The 24,482-nt window shown below is 43.9% G+C and overlaps 1 protein-coding gene across 1 annotated transcript in view; it reads right to left on the bottom strand.

The window, feature by feature from the left end:
- Positions 1 to 24,482, bottom strand: part of FRMD4B (FERM domain containing 4B) — a 137,381-nt gene that overhangs the window by 28,418 nt on the left and 84,481 nt on the right. Inside the window, exon 11 of the mRNA XM_033141244.1 lies at positions 23,156 to 23,242. Within this exon, the coding sequence (XP_032997135.1) occupies positions 23,156 to 23,242 (87 nt within the window). The remainder of the gene's footprint in view (positions 1 to 23,155; positions 23,243 to 24,482) is intronic.

The following is a 24,482-nucleotide window of genomic DNA, read 5'->3' as shown; positions in this document are numbered from 1 at the left end:
GCATACTCTGTGAAATGGGAGCTATCAATGGGAAACATTGGGCACCTGTGGGCTACGCAAATAACATTTCTATGGTTTGTGCTCAGTAAACACATTTATTGCCTTAATGTGCACACTTACTTGGGAGTAAGTCCCACTGGGCACAGTGGGACTTACTTCTGAACAAGCATGTGCCAGATTGTGCTGCAAAGCCAGCTGTGGCTACATGCAGGCACAGCTAAATAAGCCACACTGAACTCAGTTAAACTTAAGAACACACAGAGAGCCCTGCTGGGTAAGACCAAAAGCCTATCTAGTCCAACGTCTTGTCTCCCATAGTGGCCAATCCGCTATCTCTGGAAAGCCCACAAGTAGGGAATGAGGACAACAGTGGTCTACCCACTCATCCCTACTCACTCAAACAACAACAACAACAACCTGGAATCCAACAACAACAACAACCACCTGGAATCCAGAGGCTTGCTTGTGTCCAAGCATGAATTGTATCAGGCTGCATGGGTCTCTTAAGCAGCTTCCTTTGAAGAGCCTCTGCTCATGCTTCAGTTTAGCCCAGCAGGCTTGATGTGTGCATATTATAGTGTAAGAGATAAATCATAGAATTGTAGAGTTGGAAGGGACCCTTAGGATCATCTAGCCCAACCCCCTGCAATGCAGGAGTATGCAGCTGTTTCATAGCGGGATCAAACTTGGTGTTATCAGCACCATGCTCTAACCAACTGAGCTGATACAGTACTAGAAAGCAAAGCCATCTCTCCCCCCACCCTCAAATTTCACGTGGCCTTGTGAACAGATGCTAAGCAGTGAGATTTCTAACTGTATCAAGGTAACGGTAAAGGACCCCTGGACGGTTAAGTCCAGTCAAAAGCAACTATGGAACCTGGAATAAACAAATAAACAAACAGTATTCTCTGGGATATGGTGACTAGTAGCGATTTCACTGCAAACGGACAGTGAAGAGTAACCTTGGGGAGAATTTAACATCCCTCCCCACCTCCCACACAAACAAAAGGGGCCCGTGAACTTTATCCTTACTCCTATTGCCAATAGAGGCCCTGAAAGCAGTGCTGCTGACGCTATGATTTGAATTAGCTTGGCACCCGGTGCTGGCAGCAGTGGCGATGCCTTGGGGGCCTCTTCGTGAAGCCTCAGACAACGCAAGAGGTGTTGCGCAGCTCTTGAAAGCAGCTCCATGTGCCGGCTTTGCATGGGAACGGGAAGAAACAGGGGTGGAAGAATAGGGAACAAACGGGGAAGAAGTAGGGCTTGCAGAGGGCGGAGAAAGAGGAAACTGGAGTGAGCATGTGAAGAGGACATGGCAAGGAAGAGGCTGGAGCGTGGGCAAGGAAGAGGGCAGGAGTCCCCCCATTATCTTCCAAAAATGCATCTCTTACCACAGTCAAAAGATTGGTGAATTATTAGGAACACAGGAAGCTGCCTTATACCAAGTCAGGCCAATTGTCCATCTAACTCAGCATTGCCTACTCTGCAAGGCAGAAGCCGCCCAGGATTTCATTTGGGGGGGGGGCGTGGTCTCAGCCCTACCAGGAGATGCGCAAGGTTGAAGCACTGATGCCAGAGGTGCTCTGCCACTGAGCCTTGGCCTTTCCAGAGATTGTCATAGGACGCAGGAAGCTATATTATACTGAGTCAGACCATTGGCCCATCTACCTCAGTATCAGCGGTAGGAAACCTGTTGCTCTCCAGATATTGTGGGACTACAACTCCCATCACCCATGAGCACCTGATGGGGAGCTGTAGTTCCAGCAACATCAGGAGGGCCATGGGTTCCCCATTCTTGGTCTACACTGATTTGCAGCAGGTCTCCAGGATTTCTGACAGAGTTCTCTCTGAGTCTTAGCTGGAGCTGAGCCTGCAACCTTTTCTATGAGAAATTCGTGATTTGCCACTGATCTATAGGCCCAACCAGTATTCCATATTGAATGTCAATGGTCAATGAATAATTGCCACCTTCAATACCCAACCAACGCAAATACACCTTTTTCTAATTTATCAACCAGTTCTCTCTTGGAATCATAGAGTTGGAAGGGTCCATGTGAGTCATCTAGTCCAACCCCCTGGAACGCAGGAATCTTTTGCCCACAATCCTGAGATTAAGGGTCTCATGCTCTACTAGGTTATAGCTGCCCTCTTAGTTGCTTAGACCTTGCAGAAGGAAGTGGCACAGCTTCCTAAAATTCTCCTCAAAGAGCGCTAGTGTAAAAAAGTCAAAAAGTTTTCATAGCTGTCCTGCCCACCAAAGGTCAATCTGGAGGCAATGAGTTTGGACAGGTGTGGTCAATACTGTGATTTAGCTATGAAGCCCTTTGTTGCTGATGTTGATGGAGCAGCTGAGACGGTGCTAAAGGGTTGATATTAAACCAAGAAAAGAACATCTCTACACATTGGGCAAACTGAAAGACAATGCATCTGGAACCGCACACTTCCAGGTTCCACCAAACCTCTGCTCCCATGTGGAATTATTTACTTCTGTTTTATGAATGCTATTGTTCATCAACACTTACACTGCATTAACTGTGCTTGGGGACCTCTGCCACAAAGGGTGAATGTGTTTGGCTGTTTACCAGAAGGTTGGTTTTATGAGCCCACCCAGGGATGGCTGTAGACTGGATTCCTAGATGATTTTTGGGGTACCCTCCAACTCTACAATTCTGTGAGATAGTACAACTGCAACTTTTCATTCTGCCCCTATTATTGTTTGCTTGAGAGTAAGTGCCAGTGTTCAATATGGTTTACTGCCAAGAATATCTGCAATCTATACACACTTATCTGGGAGTAAGTCCAACATCTGAATAAACATGCATAGAAATCGCATTGTTAGTGTGCATAGGACCCACTGAATGCCAAGTCCTTAGGCTACAATCCTAAGCACAATTTTTTTGTGTAAAGAAATTCCTTCCAACACAGCAGAACTGACCTTTAGTATAAACATCCACGGGATTCATTTCAATGAAGAGCACACTTTGTGTATGCACCAAATAAATCTGCAGTCCTTGCCTACTCACTGAGACATTTAATTCTTCATGTATACAACAATACGTGTATAAGCTGCTGTGTACCATTGCAGTGGAGAAACAAACTGTAGTCCACAACACTCTGCATCCATACATTTCAAAAACATCAAAGATTACATTTAAAAAAAATTATTTTAAATGCCATAATTAAGGCCAAATCCTTCACATGTGTTCATGGAAGAACCAAGCACCACTCTTTCTGAAAGTCTTTCATCTTCAGAAATCCTGCTGGATCCAAACTGTGCCTTTGCCCAAACTGTGCTTTATGATTGTTTTACTAGGCTTCTCTGTTGAAAAGGAGGCTACACATGAGATGTGATTGTGGTTTAAAAAAATACCCTGTTTCTGGCTCACTGGAATGTTTCAGCAGCCTTGGTTGCTGACCAACCCAGTTCTCATTCCATTAAAAAATGCGCATAAAACAGCCTCACAATATTGTGCATCTATAAAGCAAGCAAGCAAACCCTGGAAAGTTCACTATCACAAAACATAAATTTGACCCAGGCAAGAAGTAGAAAAAGATAATTTGAAACCTTTCAACCTGTAAGATTTCAACAACTAGTCAAACCTGTAAGCTCATTAACTTTCTGATCTTACGCACATTATGAGGCACCAGCCTGGCTAATTTAAACTGAACTATGTCCACTTAGATACACTTAGGGTCACAGCCTGATACAGACAGTTTTCTCCTCCCTCCTCCATCTTTTGGAAAAGCAAAACTATGCACCCTTACACTAACACTTCACCCACAGGGCAGAAAAGGAAGGCTGCTGTAGTGGAAAACCGGGCGCAAGATCCTCTGTGCTTACCTGAGCTGATTTCTTGAAGGATTTTGGTTATTCCATATCCACATGTCTCAAAAGCGCCGTTGTGGTGCGGCATTTGGCTTTTCAAAAACAATACATGCTTAGGAAAATCCTCCCCTCTCCAACCAACCTCTCAAATTCCTTTCACCTAGTGAGCAGGGCAACTTCCTGTCTCAACTCCTCTGCCTGACTTTCAGACACTTAGCTAGGTGTAACTCCCTGTCTCACAGGCTGGCTGCCTCCCTTCGCTGACACACTGCTGACATCATCAGCTTTTATCGCCAGGGAGGCTGCCTCCCCATTCCACAGCTCGCTCCCCTCCTCCTCCTCCTCCTCCTCCTCCTCCTCGCACAAGGGGGCAAGGGAGGAGAAGAGCTGGTGATGGGTGTCCTGCAGGAGGAAGGACGCAGCTGGGTAGGGAGAGAGAGAGGGAAGGGAGGACTTTCACAGCTGCAGCTCTCTGGTCAAGTCTGCTGAAAAGCAGCCTCCCCTCTGCCCTTGCACAGCTATCAAAAGGCAACAGGTTTTACAGGAAGAGTTTGCCACATTCCAGCCGCACTTCCTTTCAACTCAGCTATCATGTTCATTTAATAATAATAAAAACCCCGAGAGAACGAAAAAGGAGGTGTGTGTGAAACAAGATCTCTTGGAAAGCATAGCGTCTCCCTGCCTTATCGCTCTCTGACTAAGAATGACTCCAACTTACCATGCTGCCCCCCCCCTTTATCACTTCCTTTGGAATGTTTTAATTCACAGTGACATCTTATGTGATGCTCTCTGCGTATCTGTGGGAAGCCCGAAAGGGCACTGGCAACATACCAAGAGAGACAACCTGTTTGACTAGGAAGAGGTCGGGTGTGGCACATGAGTAAGCACCTTAAGAGATCCCTCACGGTTCGTGGCTGGAAAAGGCTGCATTTTTATTCGTCCTATTTATGTTCCAGCTTCCCTCTATCCAAGGCAGTATACATGGCTCTTCCCCTGGCCTTTAGCTTCACAATAACCCTGTGAGGTAGGTTAGGTTGACCCCGGTGAGGGGAGGGGGAACCCTGAACCCAGGTCTCCAGCACTCTTATTGACTGCGTTGCACCGGAGTGGGCCATAGCTCAGAGGAAGAGTGTTCGCTTTGCATGTAGAAGGTCCCAGGTTCAAACCCTGGCACTTCCAGGTAGAGCTGGGAGAGATGCTGCCAGTCAGTGTAGAAAAATATTGAGCTAGATAGACCAATAGTCTAGACCCAGTAAAAGGCAGGTTCCTATCCATCTGCACACTAGCTCTGCCCAAGTAGACTTCAATAATATGCTGCTTTAAAGACCCCATCAGGGAAAACAAGACCTGCATGTGCATTTGTGTGTGTGCCGGGGACATTGGAGAGGTTTATTTCCACTAGGGATCCAACCTAAAACTGTCAACAAAATACTCAGCACCATTCAAAAAGGTTTAAAAGTGACTCAGTGTATAATCCGGAAAGCAAGCAAATGAGCCTGAAATATATTTTGGGAACCTTGATCCTACCAATTGTGCTCAATCTATATTTTGTTGCTCAATAATTTTTCATATTGTTTGGCCTGTTGTTATTTGGTATTATTATTATTGTTATTAGTGGGGGTGGAGTGAGGTCTGCCGCTATTAGGAACTTTGAGCTTCTTTCTGGGAGGAAAAGCAGGCAGGCAGCAAACATGGACATGAATAAACTTTGCATCTGTAACAGAGAAGTGGCCCTGCACTCAAGGACTATGAATGGGAGCTGGGAGAAAACAGGGTTCAACCACCTGGTGTTTTTGTTTTGGTAGATTGACATGGGGCTGAATCGAGGTGTGCAGCATAAGAACATGGGGATGGACCAAACTGCTGCAGGCTGCAGGTAAGAAATACTGCTTTTGAATGCTCCCACATGAAATTTTAAAAAAACAAAACAACTCCCTGCAAGGAGAAAATTAGGAGGACTAGCCTAAACCTTTCTGCTAACTTTCTACTTGCAGGAAAAGCCTGCAAGGTGAAAGAACCTTTATAAGAAAGGTGTGAGGATAAAATGGGGAGAACCATGCAGGCCAGTGGAGAATTTAGCAGGCGATGAGTCAGCATCCTGAGTATTTATCCACTCTGTGTGCCTCACTACCAGCCCTCGTGGCAGGGGTTGTGGCACTGAGTTCTGTATCAGTACATCAGTATAATATCCTTCTGATGTACCAATTTATTATTAATTTTAAAGACCATAATCCCCCCTGTCCCCCAGTTTGGAGGAAGCCAAGGGGGCCACTGGGAGGCCACTCTGCCCTTACCTCCCAGAAAGAAAAACATAACAGGTGGGAGGACGAACCATTGGCCAGAATGTGAGCAAGTGCATGGCGCCTGCTTCAACTACACTTGTAATAACTTGGTAACTATGACTACAATCCTAACACCACCTCCCTGGGAATAAGTCCGGCTGAATTCAATAGGACTCACTACTGAATCAATAAGGGTAAGATTGTGATGTAAGAAGCAGTGGTAGAGTTTGCCTCCCCTCCTCCCCCCTAATTCCTTTTCCTTTTATGTCATGTCTTTTAGACTGCAACCTGAAGGCAGAGACCATCTTATTATTGATTACTGTAATCCACCATGAGAATTCCCCCCCCCCCCAGCTGAACAGCAAGGTAAAATTGCTTTAAATAAATAACTAAGTTTGTAACGGGGCATTTACCATCTCTTTTAAGAAAGAAAAAAAGCCCGTTCATGTGTCCTTGCAATTAATAACCATTGCTACAGATTGGCTCCGTGTTGCCCCACTAGCTGTAACGAGACAGGGCTAGTTTAAACATGGTGACTTTCACAACTCTCTCCCCACTTTCTCCTCATGGACCACCTTATGAACCTCCACTGTACAGCCTGCTGAGCTAATTCTTCCCCAAGTGAAGAAGAAACAACAAAGCCGATGGGGGAATGAACTCAATTAGGCCTGGAGAGACCAAGGTTCAACTCCCTGCTCAGCTTTGAAACTCAATGAGTGACCTTAGTCCCATCGCTATCTTTCAGCCTGACCTACCTACCTCACAAGTTTATTGGGAAGATGAAATGGAGTGAGTGGGTGGGTAGGTGGGAGGGAGGGAAAAGAACCAAACATACTGCCTTGGAAAAAAGGCCAGACAGAAATATAATAAGTAGGTAGGTAGGTAGGTAGACAGATAAATTTGTCCTTATGAGCTTCTGAAATTTAAGTTAAGAGCTGTTCCCGTTTGTCAAAGCATTGCTGTATCTTGCACCGTATGGGGTAAAAGCTGAAGCTCAGTGGTTAAGAGCACCCTCTTTGTATAGGGTTGCCCTATTCCTCAAAGTGAGAATCTGGACAAAGTTTTGTTTTGTAGTTGTTGAGCGTACCTAACCCCCCTTGCCATACGTCCAGGTTTTCCTGGACATTTTGCCCATTTGCTGAAAATCTGCCTGGGCGTGTCCAAGAAAACCTGGACGTATGGCAGCCCTAACTTTGCATGTAGAAGGTCTCAGGCTCTATCCCTGGCATCTCCAGGTCTCCATCAGTGGGGAACCTCTATCGGTCAGTGCATGCAATACTGAGCTAGATGGACCATTGGCCTGACTCAACATATAGCAGCCTCTTACATTCTCTTCCTGTAACAGCATTGGAAGAACTCGCCTACCTCCAGGTCAGCTGCACTGTTTAGTGAGATTACCAAGTAGTATTCATGGAATGGCTTCAGTTTGATACCTTTAGGGAGCAGTGGTCTCCCATTAGAATGATTTGTGCTCCACAGGAAGAATTCATTTCTAGTTACCCTGTCTGTTCACCAGGGGGTCTTCACTGCCTCTGTTTCGTCAACCCCCCCACCTCTATTGGCTCACTGAGCACAGCTCAATCTTAGGCAGAGAGCAGGAAGAAACTGCAGCAATATTTACCACCCAGCGGCCTCTCAAGGATGCATAAGGGACAATGCCACTTTGCCATTTACTTTATAGGGTTGTGAAGAATGATTCTCGAAAGCCAACAAAGTGACGGAGGCACTTTATCTTAAAGCGCTGTAACATGAAGTGTGCGCAGCTGAACACACATGTTCGCTGTGTACACAAGCATTGGCTTTAGTTGAGACATTTACCATTTGTGATATTAGTGTTAATCATGCAAGTCTGCTACTGTAGTAGGCACATTTACTGCTTCTGAGTAAATCACACATATTGGCACAGAAAAGAGAGAAAGGGAGAGCGAGCACAAATGTGGCTCAATAGACACCTTCACCCCGGTATGGTTCCCCTTCATCACATACACAGCCAAACAAGACAATGACAAAAATCCACCGACAGCATACAAATCAATATGGCTAATCTGACCCAAAATACCCACCAACCCCACTCACACAGGAAACCAAAGATCACCACAGCCAACCACAAACGAACAACCACATCCCAAGCCAACTCTGACCTCTCTCACCGCCAAACGAGCACAAGCAAACAACAGAGAACCTACATAAACAATGCTGACACCAAACCCTACTCATATCAAGTAAAAAAGAAACATAGTCACCCCACCCCACCTACCTCCCCGTCCCACCCACTTCTTCCCCCCTTCCCCCCTTTCTTTTCTAATGTCTCACCAACACTGACTTATAAAAATGTTATATGGAAAAATTCGAGAGAGACATTGTACTACCTTTGAAAATCTTTAATAAAAATCTTTAAAAAAAGACTATGAGCCTAAAATCTCAGTTTGGTCATTGGCAGGAGGCTGCTCCAGGCGCTGGGCTGTATCCAATGAAGCTCTCGTTAGCACACGAATTTTCACCTGCACAACAGGACATCCCTTCCCTCTCCTTCCCTTGCACCCCTGAAATCTGCTCTAGAGGGTGGGGGGGGGGCAAGGGGAGAGGTAATCCCATTGTGCAGCTCTACGTCCTTGTGCTGACGGAACTACTTCAACAGATGTTGTTGTTTAGTCGTTTAGTCGTGTCCGACTCTTTGTGACCCCATGGACCAGAGCACGCCAGGCACTCCTTCTCTTCCACTGCCTCCCGCAGTTTGGTCAAACTCATGTTAGTAGCTTCGAGAACACTGTCCAACCATCTCGTCTTCTGCCGTCTCCTTCTCCTTGTGCCCTCAATCTTTCCCAATATCAGGGTCTTTTCCAGGGAGTTTTCTCTTCTCATGAGGTGGCCAAAGTACTGGAGCCTCAACTTCAGGATCTGTCCTTCCAGTGAGCACTCAGGGCTGATTTCCTTCAGAATGGATAGGTCTGATCTTCTTGCAGTCCATGGGACTCTCAAGTGTCTCCTCCAGCACCATTAATTCAAAAGCATCAATTCTTCAGCGACCAGCCTTCTTTATGGTCCAGCTTTCACTTCCATACATCACTACTAGAAAAACCATAGATTTAACTATACAGACCTTTGTCGGAAAGGTGATGTCTCTGCTTTTTAAGATGTTGTCAAGGTTTGTCATTGCTTTTCTCCCAAGAACCAGGCCTCTTTTAATTTCGTGACTGCTGTCACCATCTGCAGTGATCATAGAGCTTCAACAGATACAACCCTTTATTTTATTTAACACAATTCTATACTGTTTTTTCACAAAATGGCAGCTCAGTGGTAGAGCATCTGCTTTGCACCCAGGTTTGATGGCTGGCATCTCCAGGTAGGGCTTGGCATAGCCGCTGTCTGAAACCCTTGAGCTGTCAGTCAGAGTAGGGTCAATACTGAGCTAAATGCACCAATGCTGTGAACTCAGTATAAGGCTGTTTGCTATGCTCCTAATCAGTCATTACTTTTATGACCAATGCATTTTGGGACTGTACAAGTATAACAGCCGGGCTCTGCAATACTTGGCGAGGGAGCAGGAACTTTCAACAGCTAAGAAGATTGGTAATGCCTTTTTAGAAATAATGAAACAAACGTTGGCCTATACTCGGAGCACAGACAGTAGTCTTGGCATGTTCCAGTGTCCCTTCTGAAACATATATAATCCATTGCTACAAGCCAATACCTGAACTAAAAAAATGTGGTGATGCAACTATAAGCCAGTGTTCTCAGAAATGCTTCAGAGTTCATTAGCTCCTTGAAACTTGCAACACTTCCCAAAGTGTTGTATCTAGGATTTGTGGGAGACCTGAAGGCATTCTCAAGAGCGTAGAGGGAGACAACAGCCCTGATTGAGAGGCCTAAGCAATGAGCCCCATGCACAGACCCCCCAACAAAAAAGCAGACGTTTAAGTGTGCTTCAAAAGAACCCTTCAAAGTGCTTCTGTGCAGGGGAAATAATGCACGCCTGATGTAGCAGGCCAATCGCAAACCCAGCTCTCACAGCGGCCCACCAGATACCGCTGGGAAGCCTGTAAGCAGGACCTGATCAACAACAGCACTCTTCTTGCTTGTGATTCCCAGCAACTAGCTTCTAGCTGCAAAATGAAGGGCTTCTTTTCCTTCAGTCTGCCCTTGCTTTGGCGAAACTTCATCATAAACACAGCCCGGTGGGAAATTCCAGCAAGTATACAACAAAAGTTCTCCATATGCTTTTTTATTTATATAAGAGTATGTTTTGACTATGCTCCTGGCTTAGATCCAGGGAGCAGTTTTTTCTTATAACAAGGGGGGGAAATGTTAAAACACAAAAACTTGGGCGGGGGGGGGGGGGGAGGAGGAGCATTGCATACCATAAAAAGTAAAACGTTTGTATTCTGTTAAGCTGCCAAAAGCTCCCCCCCCCAAAAAAAAACAAATGAAGCCACAGTGGAATAAACAGGCATAAGGCTGGGCTGTAGATTAATAATTCAACAGCCTCAACATTTCTTTGCTCCTGCTAGACACAATCCACTGGGAACTTCTCTTGCATAAGGTTCTGCTACAATGAATGGGAGTTACACAAGAGTTCCATAGCAAGGAAGAAGTGAAGTGGGGAACTGCTCCCATTGACTAAATAAGCATAGTATTCAGCAGATAGAGCCCTCTCCGCAGATTTAGTCCCAGCATGTTTACCATTCGCTGGCAACCTGTTCTTGAGAATGCAAATACATTTATTTCCAAGTAAGGCACACTCTGTTTCCATGGAACTAACTCCCAGGTTCACCCGGGGAATCTAACTGATCGTCTTTAACCTGAATATATAGCTGCAAAAGCCTGATGAAGTCATAGGTCATTTAAAAACAAACTGTGTAGATGAATAATAGCTCCCATGAGAGCTATAGGCACACAAGAATCTCCATTTCCTTATTACTGACAAACAGATCAAGGTGTTCCCCTTTTCCAAGTGCTCTGAAAAAATTAAGAACAAGGTGGAAAGAAGGCAGACGAGGGCACAGAGAAACAAACAACTTGCCTTAACGAAATAAGCAGTTTCAGGTTCTGTTTGCAAACTCAGAATGAAATGCTGACCTCCCTTGGGGAGGCTGTGCTGTTGCACTTTGGCCTAGGCCAGTCACACCTGGGGGCAATGTCCTTTAGGTCATTGTCATTGTGACGGGAGGCAGGCCAAGGCAGTGTCCGCAGCCAATCACCAATGGCACGAACGTATTTATGATACAAAGGAGATTGCAGGTGGTGCTGTGGGTTAAACCAGAGAGCCTAGGGCTTGCTGATCAGAAGGTTGGCGGTTCGAATCCCCACAACGGGGTGAGCTCCCGTTGCTCAGTCCCACCTCCTACCCACCTAGCAGTTCAAAAGCACATCAAAGTGCAAGTAGATAAATAGGGAAGGTAAATGGCGTTTCCGTGCGCTGCTGTGGATTTGCCAGAAGCGGCTTAGTCATGCTGGCCACATGACCCGGAAGCTGTACGCCGGCTCCCTCGGCCAGTACCACGAGATAAGCGCCGCAACCCCAGATGCGGACATAACTGGACCTAATAGTCAGGGGTCCCTTTACCTTACCACAGCACAAGCGAATGGTTAATCACCCCCCACCCCCCAACCTGCCGCCCTCCAGATGCTGTGAAGTTCAACCCCCAGCAGTCCTAGCTAGTGTTCCCTGAGAGCCAGGAGCTACTTGCACAGAGCACAAACCCTACAACTTCTTTCTAGAAAGCAGGCAGTAGCACACGTGACATGCTGTACAATACACTGGATAGTCTCTTCCTTACATCTGTTTATTGAGTCAATTTACTTTGGAGCTTGTGATTTTTTTTAGGGAAAGAAAGAAAGAAAGAAAGAAAGAGGGGGAGAGTATCCTGCCCAACTTGTTCCCTTGATGCTTTTGTCACTGGGCCAAGTTGCTTTATCAGCTGGGACTCCCCTCTTGCTCAGAACTGGCATCCTTGCTAGGCTGCCCTAAATCCTCAGCAGATTGCCCTAAATCCAGTATAAACCCGCTCAGCAGAGAAACTAAGCATTTCTATAACCAGATCTGATTTTTCAGTTCCTTCTCTACTCTTTCAGTCTGTGGCTGATCAAGGCTTTGTAGTCATCCCCAAGAGGCTTTTCACTCCCTGCCACACGTACTCCTGCCATATGCTTGGATTTGATAGAAACAGGACCATAACCATTATTTCCTTTTTATACACAACTTTTACTCAAGAAAATGCCTTTGGCAACCTAGGGTGTTGTTTTTTTTTAATGGTGCAAACCTAATGGCATATCTTGCCTCATCTGTAGCTCCCCAGAAATGAGATTTTTAAAAAAGGCATCAAATTTGCAGAAGGGGAGGGGTAGCTAATGCCGCAGAAGACAGAATTGGGATTAAAGATGACCTTAAATAATAATAATAATAATAATAATAATAATAATAATAATAATAATAATAATAATAATAATAATAATAATATATTATTTATATCCCGCCCATCTGGCTGAGTTTCCCCAGCCACTCTGGGCGACTCCCAATCGAGTGTTAAAAACAACACAGCATTAAATATTAAAAACTTCCCTAAACAGGACTGCCTTCAGATGTCTTTTAAAAGAACTGGAGAACTGGGCCAAAACTATCAAAATGAATTTCAATAGAGACCAATGTAAGGTTCTACATTTAGGCAGGAAGACCCAGATGCAAAAATATAAGATTTGGGTGGGTGGGGGCACCTGGCTAACTAGTAGTACATGTGAAAATGATCTAGGGGTCTTAGTGGACCACAGCTTATTTTCTCCTGCTCTGGAGGCTAGGACCCAAACCAATGGCTTCAAGTTAGAAGAAAGGAGATTGTGACTAAGCACCAAGAAAAAACTTTCTGACAGTAAGAGCTGTCTGACAGTGGAACGAACTCCCCCAGGAGGCTTATAAGCAGAGGGTGAATGGCTATCTGTCCTGGACACTTTAATTGCAATTCTGGCATTGCAAGGTGAGTTTGGCAAACTGAATTAAGGGCCACATTCGGCCATGCATACAAAGGTCTAGGGCAGCCTTCTCCTGAGACTACAACTCCCATCATCCCTAGCTAGTAGGGCCAATGATCAAGTGTGACTGGATGTGTGGGCCAGCAACTTCTGCAGGCCCCAAGTTGGGGAAATCTGGCCTAGGAACAGATCAACATGGAAGCCGTCGTCCCAGGCAGTCATTTAACAGGCAGTCATTTACCTGTAGATGAGATGAAGCAACTGGAAATTAGGGATGATCACAGAGTGCAGCACACATGCACGTCACATGATGAGTCACTGTTGCAAGACTCATAATATTGCTTGGGGCAAAAATAAAAACCAGTGTCTCCAAAGTAAACCAGCAGCGTACTCTTTACCTCCCTTAAGACCACCCCCTTATAGAAGACAAAACCAATGGTATTTCTGAATTGCTGAATGTAGAACATCATCCAGAGAATGTGTATGGTGTACTGTCTGGAGTGCCAGACTAGGAAGACCTGGGTTCAATCCCCCACTGAGCCATGAGTTTATGGGATGGCCCTGGGCCAGTCATTATCTGTCATCTTAATCAAACTCACAGGTTTGTTAGGAAGATTAAAATGGAGTAAGCACCATGCATGTTCGATCCCCATATGGGACAGCTGCTTCTTTACGCATTGCCGGGGGTTGGACTAGATGAATCTCAGGATCCCTTCCAAATCTACAGTTCTATGATTCTACGTATTCCACCCTAAGCACCTTGAGTGGATTGCAGAAATAAGCAGTACGGAAATAAGAATATTCTCAAATATGACTTGTTTCAGAAGACAAGAGATACTTGCAACAACATATAATTTACTAAGGCATCAGATGTCCCATCAATCTTGAACACTGGCTATGCTGGTTTGGGCTGATGGGAAATGGAATCCAACAGTGTCTAGGAACACAGGTTTAGAGAAAGAGGATCAGGATAGGCCTATAGGGACTTTCCCCATCCTGAATGGATTAGAATTTTGAAAGTGTCAAAACTAGGGTAATAGCAATATCTGAAAAAGAGAGGCCCCCCCCCAAAAAAACCATAATTCTTCGAGTTCAACCCTCCTACTAATACCCATGAAAAACTGAACCAGTGCTCCTTTCAATTCTGGGCCCAGTTTACAAAGGAGTTAAATAGCAGTGACTCCTCCTCTATGGTGCCACTGCTTTCCTACTTGTTTTCTTACCCAAGTTTTACTTGGTAGCAATGGGGCGGTTTCACAGCTCCCATACTCCCTAAATACTGCTGCAGTGGAAATAAATAAAACAAACAGGACATTTTTCCTGGTTCCTTGAAGCCGTTGCAGCACACCGTGGCAGGCTTTGGGGCAGGCCAAACTACAAGACCTTGCTGCCACCAAGGAAGCTTGGGACTCGAGGGAGTTAGTCCTCAGGGGCACACCACACTCCCAAGTAATGTCTTTAGGAGTGTAATGCAGCCGAAAATTTGGAATGGGCTTCCTTTATTGCTCAACTCCATTCACTGCAGGTGTGGTGGTCCAAAGTGTGGTACACAGCCTTAGCAGAGAAAAGAGGCTGCTGTGGGATGTGAAATTGGCCGGTGCTTTCATAAACACTTGGGGTCCCTTCGTAACATTTATGATGGGACAAGGCGAGTCAGTGGTAATCAGAGATTTACTACCGCAGTAATTTTGGTTTTTGTGTGATTAATAAGTCACTCAACGGACTAAATGTGATGATGCTACCCCTTCCATAAACTCCCTATATGTAGGAATAACATGCACCAAGTTGAATTTTTTTCTTTTTATTCCTTATTGATTTAATACTTTGCCTATGTGTTTGTTAACTAAATGAAAAATTCAATGAAAATTACAAATAAAATAAAAAAAAACTTTATTTTCAATTTACTCAGAAAATAAATGCTTTTAACCAGGTCTGTTCTGCACTGAGGCAGACTCAAAAACCTGTAAGAACTCTGCTAAAACTTAATTTCTACGAAAACAACTTTGGGTGCAATACCTGCATTGCCCAAGGGGCTCTGTGCTGAAACCCCCCCCCCCCAAAAGATGCTGTTGATGTTGGCTAGGCTATATAGGAGAACGAGACTGCATCAATTACCAGCTTTTGCCTGGAACATCAGATGCTGTCCAAGAATACAACCCCCCACATTCTCTAGAACCTTGTAATTCTAAGCACTATAAGGAGAGTGAAAACCTGAAAAGCTTTTCGTTCCACTGAAACGAACTCCTATGTGACAGTTTAGAAAGGTTTAGTGTGATCCCCAGTCACTGTTGGCTGCATCCTTTCTCCTGGCCAACATCTGATCCGAGCCGTGGGGTGATAATTTATCTTTTCAGTAGGGAGTTAAAAACACTCACCCACAAAATGCAAGCAGTGACATGTGTGCATGATGACAGTGTGTTAAAGGCTGTATACCAACCCTTTCTCCTGAACCCAGGACCAGTTACTGATCTTGGATTAATAGTCATGCCTACTTGTGTAGGTAAAGGATTTTACCCTTACTGATTAGGAAAATGACATTTTAAAGACTAAGGTATGGAAAAAAATTATACTTATGTGCAACATGCTGGCAGGCCCTGACGGGGGTTGTAGTTCAACAGCACCTGCGGCGCACCTGGTTGGCCAAGCCTGCTCCACAGCATGGCAGGGGAAAATAGCATTGTAGGGCTAACCTCAGGTGACTCTCCTGCCTTTAGCAGAGAGCTGCACTATGCGTTGCTCTTGCCACCTGCCAAAAGAGCAGTCGGTGGTGGCTTCGCATCATGGAAGGGGTGGGGGGAAGGGGGTGAAAGTGGTAGAATGGGCAGGATTTACAAAATAAAATGCCATCGCCTCATTTGCTCTTTTAAGAAAAGTAGAGAGCTGTTGGTCCCCCCCCCCCCAACCTGGCTTTATCTGGATTATTTTCAGGTTGCACGTTGAAACTAAAGGATGCTTGCGGTTATCTCTGACAGCAGCTTCAAAGAATGTGGAATTGGCTAATGGCCACGGGGGTGAGGCAGGGAGATCGTGTGGTTAGTTTTACCCTGCTGGAACAGTGCCAGAGAACGAGGTTAGCACTCCTTAATCTTGCTAGAGGTACCTGTATCTTAAAAATCTCAGGCGCTTTCCAGCCTTGAATACATCAATGGAAACTGTGTACAGTCAGCATTTCCTTGTAAATGCAGGAAGGGAGCGCAAGTTTCGGCATACTGAAAAAACTCTGCATCTCACAAGATGTAAATCCATGTACATCATGGTTAAGCTATAAACTATACGGCAGATCATAAAACTTTGGAACAGCTGACGACGGAAAACAAAGGAACGTTTATGTGAGTGCACACAATGAAAAATGTTTGTGTTCTGAATCTGATGGTTTTAATACAGAGCAACTCTCCCTTCTCATACAGAATGGAAACCATTATTATTATTATTAGCCATTTATTAATTCGTTCAATTTATATACCAACCTTTATCAAAAGATCCCAGGGAGGTGTGCAACATTAAGAAGACACTACGGAGCATCAATAATAATAATAAAAAATAATAAAAAGCATAGCAACTGACACCATAACAACAAAATAATCGTAATAACAGCTCCCTCCCCCAGCTTTAACAGGTCACAGATTATTTAATAGTAGGCCTGGGTAAAGAAGAATGCTTTTGCCTGGCGCCTAAAGACGTGTAATGATGGCACCAGGTGAGCCACTGAAAAGGCCTGTTCTCTTACTGCCACCTTCCGAACCTCTCTGGGAGGAGGGACGTGGAGAATGGCCTCAGGTGAAAAGCACAGGGTCCAGGTCGGTTTTTATGGGGAAAGGTGGTCCTTAAGGTATTGAGGTCCTGATCAGTCTAATGGCAGGTTAAAATTAAATGAATGAATGAAAAGTGCATAATTCAGCATTCACAGATTTTACCTATATATTGTATATATCTTGTTCTTTGAAATCAACCCTTTTTATATACACTGAACTGCTTGCATAAGAGATGAACTGATACTTCTGGCCTGTATCAGAGAGAGCTGTTATAATAATCAATTTGATTATCATCTATGTCACAACAATTACTAGTACTGTTTGGTGTAAGTACATACCCTTTGCGAGCTTGTATGGTAAGAGTGGAGTGGCTTTGCTGAGTGTTCAACCACATACATACCCATACCCAAACCCACCCCCCTTATGTTGAATGTACCCTTACTGGCATAGACTCGAACGTATCTGGTTTTCTTTTCTTATTTTGTGACATATAAATATTTATAATGTGGGTTAACATGTGCACCCATCTCACATACTTTAGCATTAATCAAGATATTGTTGTAACGGAAGATTTAATCTGCACAAAAACTCAGCCAATACCCCAAAGGAAAGCTCACGTGAAACAAAACCTGCCCTCTACCCTTGTCATTCATGCAGGCAGCAACAAGCAAGTGAATGTACAGGAGATAAGATGACTTTCACCACCAGCATTCCATTCCTAAGAAGCTTTTTTACGTTTACCATGAGCTTTCTGTATGTATTATACAAATATCCCCCCACCTCAGAATTGTTTCACTGAGAGATATTCACATTAAGTGAAATGAAATACATAGAGAAAATTCACTCATTTTGTAAATCACATTGGAATGAGTGGCTTAGAAGGTGATTAATAAATTAACTGTAATAGTATTAATAAATTTGGCACGCTATTTGAATCTAGCTAGTCAAAATGTGCACTTGATTCTGAGAGGGGGAAATAAAATCGAACACGCACACACACACACACACGGGTCAAACATTTGATGAAAGGCTTTTAATTCTCAGCATAAACATTTAAGAAGACTATAATACAAGACCTCCCATGTAGACAATTCTTTTTGATGAAAAACATTTAAGACACCTGCAAATCTAGCCTTATAGAGAAAAACGGGCATGGTTATTGCAAGGACCATACCTCAGAGGGCAGATCACATACATTGCCTACAGAAGGTCCTATGCTCATTAAAATGATTGCTGTTAATTGCATGTGTTAGTTGTTATATATATATATATATATATATATATATATATATATATATATATATATATATATGTATAGAGAGAGAGAGAGAGAGAATGCCTCAAAGCAGCTTAAAAAGCAGGCAAAACACAAACAGACAAAATAAACTAAAAGACAAATTAAAAACAAGTATAATATGCAGATGGTGAGAAAGATTTCTGCCTGAAGCTCTGGAGAACCACAGCCTGTCCCACTAGGTAATACTGGGCTAGACAGACCAATGACTCGACCTCATACAAGGTGACTTCCTGTGTTCCTAATCACATGTGCAGCGCCCCTATGTCCTATAAACAACCAAGGTATTCTGCCTTGGCAAGTAACATTATATTGCTCCATAATCCCTATGATTAGAAGGGCAGGGCTTCCAGGTCAGAGGGTGAAGTTTACAGGTGTAATCAAGTTCAGGCACTTCTCCTTTAAGAAATTACATGAAGACTATGGTTGCCTTGCAGAAGGAGGTGCTGCAAAAATGTTTGCTTTTAGGTAAAGGAGCTGAGTTGTCTTGTTAAAACCGATCAACGCCTTCAAGCAGTATAGCTCAGATAGATTTCAATATGCAATCTACATACAGAAAGCTGAAGTACCAGAGGGAATACTTCCTTGCCTAGCCCTCTTCCTGGTTGGCTCATTTCAACCTGGAGGAAGAGTTTGATGCGCTCTCTTTCAGAACAAGTGGTCTACCATGTGTGTGGTGAAGTTGTAAAGCCCTGCTGCAAGGCTCTACCAGATGTTTCCCTGGCTGAGCTACACCATGTAGAACCAACCCTGCTGGCAATGCACCTCTTTAGAATATTAGGCGTGGGGGAATGTCATGTTTCCATGGCCTCGTGTGTTTTAAAAACAAAGTACATACAAACACTGCTGCCTGCGCAGAGCCAGCATGTCAGGAAAAGCGTGTTAGGCTTCTAGGCATGCTCAATGTGCATGAGAGTAATAGCTTTGATGAGGTAAGGAGTTCAAACAAATGTTACTCCAAAGTCCATAAAGATTCTGCTATATTGCTCTGCTTTAAGGTAACACAGCCAGTAGGCTATGCTTGACTTGGTAATAACAAGTCTGTATATTTCTTCTGTATATTTCTTCTGGTGAAAAAAACAAAACAAAAAAAACAAACCTGTTGGCAGAGCCAAGGCTAAGTGTCCTTTAACTTGCAAAGCAGTTACATCCCTGATCACAATGGGGCAAGGAGAGACAGAGAGATGTAAGAGTAGGCAAAAGAAATGGAACGGGATAGCAGATTTCGGGAGAGGTCATTCCTCACACACATAAAGCACGCTTGGCAAGCATAAGGCTCAAAGTTTACTCTTTGGCATCATCGTGGAATGTGGCTAAAATCCTGAGACTCTGGAGAGTGGCTGTCCATTGGACTAAACCAACGAAGGGGAACCTGTAGCCTTCCAGGCATTGTTGGACTCCAGTTCCCATCAGTCCCAGCCAGGAATGATAAGAACTGGAGTCAACAACATGCAGAGGGCAACAGGACTAGACAAAACAAGGCTATGTTTCCGAGAGTTTCCTAGAGGCAGAATAAGGCTAAATTCCAGTTGCTGGAAAGGCAAGAGCATACTCTACTTCTGGGCTTTCCCAGAAGCATCTCACTGACCATTGTGAAGAAAAAGACACTTAACTGGATGTACCATCTAACTGACTGGCTATACTTTGATAACCAAACTGAGGTTGTATGCATCACTTTTTCTGTGTGTGCGGAAACAAACTATTTCGACACCTGATGCACCAATCACACCAATCTCTGTACACCTCTATCTCACACCCTTGCTAAACATATGTATTTATTTCTCCTTGCAGCTACTCCTTGCTTAGTTGCTTTTGCTTACTTTTACAGTTTACTGCACATGGCAAACAAAGAACCACCCTCTGTGCAAAGAAACTGTTTGTACTATCATCTCTTCTTCCATGACTCCTTTTAGTAGGAGTCACTGTTTCCAGAAGCTGGCGGGCATCGAAACTTGCCACCCGCTTTCCCTTCCTTTTGTGGTCTATGCTGTGTAGCTATTGCAGGAGCTGCATAAGTGTGTGTGTTGCTTTGGAAAATAAACTGCAGAATGTCTATTTTTATGTGTGGTGGTGCACAGAAACACTTGCCATTTGCTACATCACCATTCCTAGTAATTGGTATTAATTAAGCGCAGATTAACAAGCAGAGATTCCCCTAGAATTGTCTCAAATGGTGTGAAAGATTGCCTGCAGTGACAACTAAGTGTTTAAGGCTGTAATCCTAAACACAATTATTTGGGCTTAAGTCACACTAAACTAAAAATAACTTATTTCTGAGGAAATATTATGTATTAATAAATACATTTAAAAACCTACCTTTCCTCTAAGGAACTTAAGCTGGTATACATAGTTCTCTTCCCACTCCCCCAGTAAATAACTCTGACTTTCTTTAATGGCAAGTGGCGTAAAAAATACAGGTGAAACTCAAAAAATTGGAATATCGTGGAAAGGTTCATTTCTTTCAGTAATTCAACTTAAAAGGTGAAACTAATATATGAGATAGACTCATGACATGCAAAGCGAGATATGTCAAGCCTTTATTTGTTATAATTGTGATGATTATGGCGTACAGCTGATGAGAGCCCCAAATTAACAATTTCAACTTTGGGGTTTTCATCATCTGTGCACCATAATCATCACAATTATAACAAGCAAAGGCTTGACATATCTCGCTTTGCATGTCATGAGTCTATCTCATATATTAAACTCCAGTAGCTAATGAAAACAATTGCTTACATAAATGGACTTTTCCACTATATTCTAATTTTTCGAGTTTCACCTGTACTGTCAGATACATTCCTTAATATTTAAAATAAACCCAGTGAGGTTAAGATGAGTGACTACCCCATGATCATTCAGTGAGTTTCATGAGTGGGTGGGTATTTGAACATTCGTCTCCCCAGTTCTAGTCTGACACACTAACCATTATACCACACTAGCCTAGATGCACAATTCATGGCTCCTAAGCAGTGCTATTTTTCTAGGAAAAAGAGGTGCCAGAACTCTCCCTTGTTCTCTTCTAATGACAATGGCGCCCACCTGAGAGGTGACGGAACTGAGTTCCTGTGAGTTCTGGCTGAAAGAAAGCCCTGGTCCTAAGTAATAACATACAATGATGCTTTGCTTGAAAATGAGCAGCGCTACACCTAAATTGTCAACTTTCCCTTTACCCCTGAAGCCCAGGTTAAGCCCCAGGTTAAGACTACCCAGCCCTCTTCCAAACCAGTGTTTTACCAAAGAGCAGGCAATTACAGGCAATTGTTCAGGAACAACAACAACCAAACAAAAACAGCAGAGCAGCAGCAACAAGAACTCTTTTGGACACAAAATTCACTGAATAATTTGATAACTGCATAGTCAAGCCATTGTTTGTTTGTTCTAGATCAGGCATGGCTAACCTGTGGTCTTCCAGCAGTCACTGAACTACAACTCCCAGCCAACATGGCCAGTGGTCAGGAATGATGGGAGTTAAGAGTCCAGTGACATCTGGAGAGCCATAGGGTCAGCTACTCTTGCACCAGATGAATATCTGATGGTTGGATAAACAAAACAAAGTTGAGGTATGTTGACTAATTGTTTCTGTATTATTTACTTGCATTATTGTAGAACAGTTGGGGACATGGGAAAGAGCATTTTCTGTGGGAAACCTCTTATCCAGTAAGATCTGCCTCTTTTACGGTGTTAAATGAATTTCACATTGAGATACTTTTTCAGATATAGACATCTGCTAAAAAATCTGGCCAGATGTACCACTCCTACACATACTTGACTTGTATTCTGAGACAGCAGCAAAATGTCCAGCTGGCAAAAAATACATTTGAGGTGTTGACCCCTAAATGATCTAGGGAGCAGGAAGAAGAGCAGAATAGCTCTTGGCATCGATATGCAGATAAACCACAGAGGCGTGGCTACAAAGAAGCAAGGTGCGTTTTCCCTGTGGGATCGTCACATGCATTAAAGCGTCCCTGCTACACTCAGCAAGGGAAATTAGCTCTTCCAGATGTTTATGATTTGCACGTGTTTATGATTTATGAGTTGGGACACTTCCTATACACATCATATGCCCAGGGAGGAGGAAAGGGGTATATTAGGGATGGCAAGAGAAAGCAGTGGGGCAGCAACATGCCCTCTATTTTGGTAGGGTAAGAGGGTTAGGCTTATTCTGTTCTGACATGCTGCTAACGATGGATAGCAAAAGGTTTCAACCTACCCACCTATCCTCATGCCACGCCACAGAATTTCTTCTAATCACGTTTTAGTACAGACCTAATAGTGGCAAATGAACATGTCCTTTCCAAAGGGCCTGCTGCCCTACTTTTGATGGCAGACAGACACACAGAAAGTCAGTGGCAAAGCTTTTCCCATTGGCTCTCTCCCTGGCTAGTAGAAGTGTCATGTGTTACACTACTGAGTGCCAGGGAACGGTTAAAAATATGGAGGCAAGGGAAAGGAAGAAAGGAAGAAAGGAAAACCCTAAGAGAGTGGATGCACAAAGTAGCCCATATATTTCTGTGAAGTTTGTATAATAATATAGTTCCCACAAAGGTGGCAAGTCCATTTTTCTCTCTCCTCTATTCGCCCGGGATAGTTTCTTTAACAGCTAGGGGAGAAACGGAACAGGCACACATTTCCCCCACCATTGCAAAAAAGGCTGTATTGTGCCTCTCACACAGTATTTATTTAAATATTTAAAGGCCCCATTTTCATAAAAATACAGCAAGTTGGTATACATCAGAACCCCCCCCCCCCGACATGACAATAAAAACAATAAAAGGGTCAATTAAAAATGGCAGATGAAAAGAAATTCACATTTCAAATGGCCTGTTTCAATAACAGAGTTATCAGGGTGTTTCCTGCCAAATTTCTGCTGGCAGGGAGTTCCACTGGGCAGCGCCGGCCGCACTACAGGTTCAGTCCCCAATAAAGGATAGATTACACTTGGTTCAGTTCCTTCACTGAACAGAGGAACACTTTGCTAATCATCTGTTTTTAAGTTGCACCCGCACCTATGTATTACAACACACACACAGAGACTTACCTTCCTAGGCTTGACTTTATCTTGTAAATCGTACTGGCCGATTCCTTTATAACTGATCCCGAGCCACCATGGGATCCCTTGTTTATCCTGAAGAACAGAAAGGACACAAGCGGCGAGACCTAAGTAGGAGTCAAGCGCTGCAGAGTTGATGCAGTAGTGTTTTAAACTATTTTGTTCTGCAACAAGTATCTGCAGGTTAGGGAGACGAAAAGCAGCTCTTTGTTAGCACACCTGCAGCCAACTGAGCGGGGATTATTGTTTAAAGTGGTCTGCCATTCCTTTCCCAGCTGGAAGATAGATGCTGTGCAAACAGGCAGAAAGCGACAAGGAAGCGAGAAGCTGCATTCCTTGAAACAGTGGCTACAGGCGGGGCACAAGCTGAGGAAAATCTGTGGGCGGTAAAACAGCAACAATGGAAGGGGTTTGATGAGGGGTATGTCCAAAGTATTGCTGCCCTGGGACACTGCTGAGAGGAAAGAATGGGCTATGTACACATGCAGCACAATCCCAGGCACTTTACTCCAAAGTACCTGTACATCAAAGCTGCCTTTAGCAGATCACCCTGCACTTTTTACTTTGCACGAGCATATGATACAGAGGAAGTAGACTGAAGCTTATCTTGTGTGACTGCCTCCTCTCAGAGGGACCTGTGCAAGATTTCATGTTTCACAGGTCTCTTTCTCAGTTAAGGAGATAATAACACAAAGCATTATGCAGCCAGCACACTGTTTCAGTAAACCTGACCACAAGCCTTTAATGTAGGTTATTAGTATCATCCACCTATTGCAGACGAGGCTCAGAGGCTAAGAAACGGCAGCTAGCCTAAGGCCACCAAATGAATTCACAGCCGAGGTAAACTAGGGCTTTCTGGTTCACAGCTCAATCTCTCAGCCACTAGCTTGCTAGTGTGAAGTCGGCATTTTTCAACAACTGTATTATGAACATATGTTGGCAAGCTAGCATAGTTTAATCAGGAACGTATGGGATTATAAAATGTATACATTAGGTGTGTGTGATCTTAAGTATTACCAAATAATGCTGTACTTGTGTGTGTTTTTAATGTGACCCTGCTTAAATTGCACACATAAATAAAATGTCACATCTTGTGTTTTTGTGTGTGGAAGATGACACAAGGTTCCTAACATATGGTCTGAAAGCACATGAGGCCACCATCTTGCTGAAGTTTAAGCAGGTCTGGGTCTAATCACTGCCAAGGGGACCAAACACCTGGGAACCACATGTATGTTATATTAAAAACAAGAGACTGAATTAAAGCAAAAGTGTAGCTCTAGATGTTGATTCTGACTCCCATCAGCCCCTGCCAGCA

Source organism: Lacerta agilis, chromosome 2, assembly GCF_009819535.1.
Source record: "Lacerta agilis isolate rLacAgi1 chromosome 2, rLacAgi1.pri, whole genome shotgun sequence".
In the NCBI taxonomy this organism is placed as follows: Eukaryota; Metazoa; Chordata; class Lepidosauria; order Squamata; family Lacertidae; genus Lacerta; species Lacerta agilis.
The sequence above is the reverse complement of the archived record's forward strand: the minus strand, read 5'-3'. Positions and strand labels throughout refer to the sequence as shown.